The 7,500-nt window shown below is 35.0% G+C and overlaps 1 protein-coding gene across 1 annotated transcript; it reads right to left on the reverse strand.

The window, feature by feature from the left end:
• Positions 1-810: 810 nt before the first annotated feature.
• Positions 811-5,855, reverse strand: LOC144433076 (uncharacterized). Its single transcript, XM_078121385.1, has 5 exons — positions 5,685-5,855; positions 4,576-5,384; positions 3,111-3,255; positions 2,256-2,394; positions 811-1,114 (listed from the first exon to the last, which is right to left on the reverse strand). Exons 1-5 carry the CDS (start codon positions 5,853-5,855, stop codon positions 969-971), a joined length of 1,410 nt encoding a protein of 469 aa, XP_077977511.1. The 3' UTR covers positions 811-968.
• Positions 5,856-7,500: the final 1,645 nt, after the last annotated feature.

Consider the following 7,500-nt stretch of genomic DNA (forward strand, 5'->3'; position numbering starts at 1 on the left):
CTATCGCTACTACACTACTCCGCTATCCTAACTGACATTTTTATTAATTTTCGCTCTGTTCCCAAGAAGTGCACCAACCTAAAATGAAAAAAAAATGTTAACAAAGTGATCACAAACAACGTTCTGGTTACAGTTACTTCAAACAGCACAATCTAAGTTTCGTAAGAGCAAATTAATGTACAAGGTTTTTTTAGTCTTCTTCCAGCATCCCACGCCAAGACATTAAAACAGCCCTTGATTGGGGGAATATCGTAAACTATTCTATGTGTGCCCCAGGTCTAAAATTGATATTGTGACTATTAAATCGTAATCATTTTTTCTAGGAATTAAAATTTAAAAAACAAAACATATATCCTCAGATCCGAAGTAGCTATTTTAATAATTGTGAAATAATTGATTTAAATGTGTAGTAATTTGTCTTTTTGCCGCTTAAGCTGAGTTTATAAAGATTTATTCCTCGAGTGAAAATACTTAGACAAAACCTCGATGAAACTATCGTAGGTTCGAGTAACTATTACTAAGCAACTAAAGTTACCCCCAAGAAAACGTAAGAATTCAAATTGTACCCCTTCAACATGTCTTTCTAATGTGCTACATTTGTCCCGCAAGTCCGGGTTGTGAATATTAGCCGAACATCCGTTTTCATATAATATTAATAACCATAGATTTTGTTCTAAAGTATGTTGTCACTTATGATACCGGACAATTTTCGACCTCTTTCGAGGACAGAAGTATACCATGCATGCAATACGTTTATTTTTTAAATGTACAGCGATGCGGTAAGTAACTATAACGGAATATTCGAAGACATCAAATTCCAAATACAGATTGACTTGATACAGATGTGTCTTCAACTGAAGACAAATGTCGTGCAATACTGTGACGCGTTCATGTGTTAACGTCAATTCGCCATAACGAAACCCTTTCAAACTATATAACGTGTTCATATGAGTGTATGTATGTAGGTATTATTTGTAACCATCCATCACAATGTCTGAGATACTGGGAAAGTCTTCCATTATATCATATGTAGGGCCTCTGTCATATACTTTCCTCTCTCGGAAGATAAAAACGGACCAATTTGATCTTCCATTTCCAATGAAAACTTCGCTTCCTGCAAAGAATGAAAATCACGAAGGTCGGAGGGTTACACTCTACTATAAGTTCTTGCATTTTCCGTAAAATAACATCTTGAAATAGAATACTGCAATTGTTGTAATCTGTAATTGTGTACGCCGTGTTGGGGCGCTCTCAACGGCCATACCCTTCTCACGTCACGTCACGTGATTGAATAGACCAATTTCCCAGAACACGACAACCAGTCTGAGAAAAGTAGAGATGGCCGATGAGGGCGGTACAGCACGACGTTCTCCATTGCTAAGTCAAGTTGTTGATTTGTGGCAGTTGATCATGAATATTCTGTGGTTGTTGATATGTTTCCACGTCCTTCATCGATAAACTTGCCAACGTACATCAAACTTGAAGAGATCACACCTAACCTGCAATAGCGCCACCTTGCGCCGGAGTACTACTATAAAAAATAATTTGCACGATGCCAGAAATATCCGCCATTTCATTTTTCAATTTTTACCTCCCATATGTTATGTAATGTCTAAATGTTTATATTATGTGATGTCAAGGCAAAAGTATAATTGCATATTATTCCAAAGTATTATAGATTTTTGTTTTTGTTCAACCGAGGAAAGACGAGTAATAAGGCACTACGGAATTGGAAACTAGTGGGGATACCTTTGGTGATGACGTCATGAATAGCCTAATCTGTTTGTCTTAACAAATGCAATGAGTATTTACCAATACTACACTCTTGCAGGAGATCCCCCGAAACGACTGAACACATGTCAAGTACATTACTAGTAGATCTTCTTTACAAGATTTAAAATTTGGGTAAGTTATCTAGGTGCTATATTCACCCTAAATTTATTATGTAATTTGATGGTAGTTATCAGTACAAGGTAAACACGAGTAGTCTGACAACCTTTCCTTTAATAAATTAAACGCTTCGTACATTCACGTGATGAATAGGTATTATTTGTTATTTTTATTTTATTTCAATTTGCTTTCAGTGTAGTTAACCTCGACAACTGTTACTTCATATGCCAGACTTACCTGTAACAGATGGGATATACCTCAAACCGAGCAGTTTAGACAAAACAACAACAACAACAACAACAACAACAACAACAACAACAGCAGCAACAACAACAACAGTAACAGATAGCAACAATAAAACTTACTGGCACATATTTCTTGTTCAATTAAAGATATGAAATAGTCATCACCGTTGTATGATTCGATTCCTGGATTACGCAGATTGATGACGTCATCCATGGTGATTACGTTTGGGTTGTAAGTCTTGAATATGTTGATAAAATGCTACAGATAACAGAAATCAATGTGATTATAATTAACGTTATTTTCTTTTGTGACGTTATAAAGAGAATCATCTTGCAAACAATCTGAGACATTAATATCACCCTTAAGCACGCTTACACCAGTCCAATTCCCGACGAGCAACTGTTCACAATAATATATATATATATATATATATATATATATATATATATATATATATATATATATATATGTAGTAATATATATATATAATATAATATATATATATATATATATATATATATATATATATATATATATATATATATATATATATACATCCATCTTTCCATCTCAACCATTGTCTGTCTTTGCACGTATACGCACATAAACCTACGTGTGTACACGAATATATGTCCATGTATCCGTGTCCATCCATCCATCCATCCGTCCGTCCGTCTATCCGTATGTACGTACATAATGTACATACAAGCAGGAACACAAACACACACAACTTTTCCTTGGCCTTGAGACCTAGGCCTCCTAATAGTAACTAATAATAAGTGTCATGAAAAAAGACACCAAGGGGTAGGGCATAGTCGGAGTGTTTCGAATAACGGATTATCGCAATGGAGCATGTAATTTGTTGTGCAACCAATCAGACGCGAAATGAATAAATATCATGCAAATTAGGTAGATGTGAACATTAATCACTATCAAGTATCGGCCGTACGACCGATTTTATATACTTCAAGTACCTGTGATTCTTCTTGTGAATACGCCACAAACACACAATTAATACTGTTCTTTCTCTGAATCTCTTTCATATCCCGAGAAAGCATTTCCAACATTCTTTCCTGCGTTTCAGCATTACCATCACATGTCATGTTCCTAATACGACATCTTTAAAAGAGAAAAATATAATATATAAGTTTTTTATCATTAAATATTAAAATAGTAACAAATGATAGCAAATAAGACAAGACAAAGATATCACAGTGTTGATAATTGAATTTCGCATTCGTGCAGGTAAATAAATGTAATACTAAAAATGACACAGGTAGGTTTTTACTCAAGTGATAAAGCTAATTTTAGTTTAAAATAAAAATTTATTCTAATATATCTATCTTGGTTCAAACAATATCACTAGATATGGAATACTTTTCAGACATGCCGACTCTTTACAAATATAAACAAGATGTATTTTTATTGAGCCATTTGCATAATTTATGACTTTCGGTAATCAGGTTATATCTTAAGAATTTTTTTTTTATATAACTTGGTACAAATATCAATCATTGCGCACATATTCTATCAAGCTTGCTGGCTTAGCTTTTAGTTTTAATGAGTTATTTGCATAATTAATGATTTTGTAGTTTTGAATCGCAATTATCCGTTTGCATATTTAATGTGAAATAGACGATATCATTATTAGAATCCAAACTCCCATTTGTTATATAATTTGATGCATACAATGATGATAACGAAGGGCATGTCTGCTATAAAACTTGTAGATGTAGCTTATAACCTTAATGATTCATTTGCATAATTGATTATTTGAATGCATAATTAATTTGCCAAAGTTATGGGGTACATTGTGCAATTTATTGCTATATGTAATTTTGCATTCCGATACCTTGAATGTATGTGACAACAAAACTCTAGAGGCTTTGCTATGATCTGTCTATAAATATCTGATTATTATTTCAATAAATACAAGAACATATAGGGTCGGTCATGTCACGAGATACATCATAGAATTGAATAGGGCCGCCCTTGGAGTAAATAAACCCAAACCATCAATCATGTCCTCTAAACATTCACGTCATCACCACTCGTACTAAGTCAACAAAGTTAGGCTGGCAACTGAATGAGTACATTATGCAGTCGAGCTGATTATCTAGAAATAATGCAAAGTTTTTTAACTGATCAAATAAGCTTAATTATGTTGGATATCGATGTTCTGTTATCAATCTTCAAAGGCTCGTGTCGGATTAGGCTTGAGAGAATTAAAAAAAAAATTGCCCTAACAAAAGTATAGAACAATTTGGCCATGTACAAAAAATTAACAATCTCTTTTGTGTGCGGCTCATCTAAACAGTGCAAATAATATGAAAAAAATATTTATCTAGCCATACAACGTTCTCTTTTAGTTTAACTATCTCCTATTCCATCTATATTTACTCGTCACGGGTTCTAATATATTTTTGTTGTATCACTTACATCTCTCCTGTCTTGTTTCTCCAGTGGAAAGCCAAAACTGGTCCTCCGTTACAAAGTTCGGGCATTAACTCCGATACTGTTTTCCGCAAAAACGGTGTTCTAATCAAGTGTGCGTACAGGGATTGGGTAATTTCCTCCGTGGGTGGATGCACAGTATCACGGAAAGACTCCGGACTAATCATAACAACGCACATTTCGTCTTCTAACTTCTTAAACATATTTTGGATACTTGTATTGGTTCGTGGCATTACCCGCATATCCGGTATCGTTATACCAGCTCTCAAACTCAGCCATTTTCTTTGCATGTCATAGTCAGCGGTCACATATGAAAACGGTTTATTCCGATATGTAGGTAAAACCAGTACGTTTTTAATATGTGATCCACATGTTGCGCGGAATTCTTCAATTGAGGTAGTTGGTATAAATTCTTTGAACACATCGCTGTCAAATGTCTCATTAAAAAGTACGACATCGGAGTTCATGGGTCCTTTTCGGTGACGACTAAAATCTCCTAAAACTATCGTTCGGTTGGTGTTCAACGCCATGAAAATGGAATATATAAACTGCTGATATTGGAAATTCGGTCCGCCATCGAAGTTAACTACGGCAAACAGGTATCGGTTGGCCATTTTGCGACGTATTTCCTGGGATAATCCATTCGTTAGCTCATGTGACTGGAGAATCTGTTTGACCGTCATTATTTCAGTAACATTTGTAACCGGTTTTCCGTTAACCTTGTCATCTTCATTTTGCGCATGTGACACTGCTGAAGTCGTCTCTGGAGCTATGTCAAAATGTCCCGTGAAATTCTGTAACAGATGATTTGAACGTTAATATTGTACAACTCACCCTTGTTGAGCATTTAAAAAAAAACAATACACAACACACCATGAACCGAAGCCCATCTCACAAAATTATATCTTTATAATTGCAATTGCACCGTTTTAGACGATGATTAGGTGACACAGTTTTAGGCCAACCACCTCAAATATACATCCTAACACCAGAAAATGCATGTATTCATCCACATATCATAATTTACATTTACTACTTCCACATACATGTACATACATATACTTGGCGTAACTATCAATATTGATATAACTTACTATTCCATCCGGATCCATGGCTTCGCTGACATTTTCCGTCCGCGGAACTTTACCAAATATACCTGGAATTGTCTGTACATTAGGTACATCAAAGACCAAATATTGATGGAAAAATATGAACACAAAGATAGCCGTACCAAAGGATAGGCAGAAAAATGCCCTTTTCACCATGATGAATAGAGAAAAACTAACAGTGGGTGCAATGTGTTCATACTGCGTCAGACAAGCGTTCTACTTGAAACTGTTGTCACTATATAGAGAGTACAATTCACAATAATATAATATGTATTTATGGATCAAGAGGTTGCTCAAATTACAGATTCATAAAAAGATTACTTTAACAACTATTTACAATATACAAATACTCTAAGAAAAGGAGAATACCACACAGTTAAATTAATGTTAAAGAATTTTTACTCATCTCCGTCTCCCCATTGTCTCAATTCCATTTAATTAATTAACAAAACATGTTCTCACTTTTGCCACAATGAAACTGTCCGCAGACTCGGTAAAGATCAATGAAACTTTCCTCTGTTTTGTTAACCATTTCATTGGCATTGTCAACAATCTTGTTAACTGTTAAAAACCCACTGTCAACCAACTCATAAACGCAGTCACTATATGCTGACCAATACCAATACCAATGCTTGTGTTTTTAAAATGCACCTATGAATTGTCAGTAAATTATGTGTCACAGTGTAAACAAATCGCTTGTGTATACCAGAGTACCTCTCGCTCCATACATTCACCGTGGTGTGAAGGTACTTATTGCTTAAATGGGTGTGATTTATTGAATTTGTTGATTAACATAATAACATGCAAGTGGTGCAGGGGTTACGTAACATGGCTACACGAGAAAATTCCAACATTCTCGGTGGGTAAAAACGTAAATACCTGCTTGAACTTGGACTTGTTACAGAATGAGTCCTAGCCAAGTTAATGGTTTTAGCATTGCACTTTTGGGGGTTATTTGCAGAATAGTTTTTTAGTGTGAATTTCTTCATTAACATGATAAATAAATGTACTGGATTACGTAACAGGGGTTCAGATAATATCAATGACATTCTGGAGAAATAACTAAAACCTCATCAAATTCGAACTATAACTTTGTTATAGGACTGACACTCAACAGGACACTTTTTGGTAGACATCAGGTATTCTGTCGGACAAAATAACAGTAGTCTATCCTAAGCGTGTCCTATTAAATCAATCAGATGGCAATAAGCTTTAAACTAATAGTCCATATATAACTATCAATAAGTATGTGAAACGTGTCTAAGATACATTAAAATCGCATACTTCCGAAAATTGCCGGAGTTTTTAAAAATTACTCAGTCCTGGATGAAAAAAGATACTTTGAAGATATTTATTCGAGCAGAAGATGGTCCAACTTGAAAGAGTTGAGGGGACACCAAAGTTGACACATCCAAGTACGTCAGGTACATTGTAATGCAAATCCAGAATTCCAAATAGAAAAATATAGGTCAGGGAAACGGGAATGTTCGTCTTTTTTCAGGGAGGGTAAATGAAATTTGCGACAAACCTCATGGTATACGTACACTTGGCTCGAATGATATATTCGTGAAAGAAAGCACATACAGGTGCTTAATAAATTACTGCTGAAGTCTTGCCAGTTTATGAATCAGGTAAGTTGGATATGGAGGCCAGATAGGCAAGTAATATAGGGTGTGTCTTCTGGCAACGGAGACATACAGGATATTCAAACACACATTTTGTCCAGGTGAGCTTTATGAAACTCAAAATCTTGAAGACCTTCGAAACAATAAAATATACGTAGAAGAATTCCAATTCAGCA

Source organism: Glandiceps talaboti, chromosome 3, assembly GCF_964340395.1.
Source record: "Glandiceps talaboti chromosome 3, keGlaTala1.1, whole genome shotgun sequence".
Lineage (NCBI taxonomy): Eukaryota > Metazoa > Hemichordata > Enteropneusta > Spengelidae > Glandiceps > Glandiceps talaboti.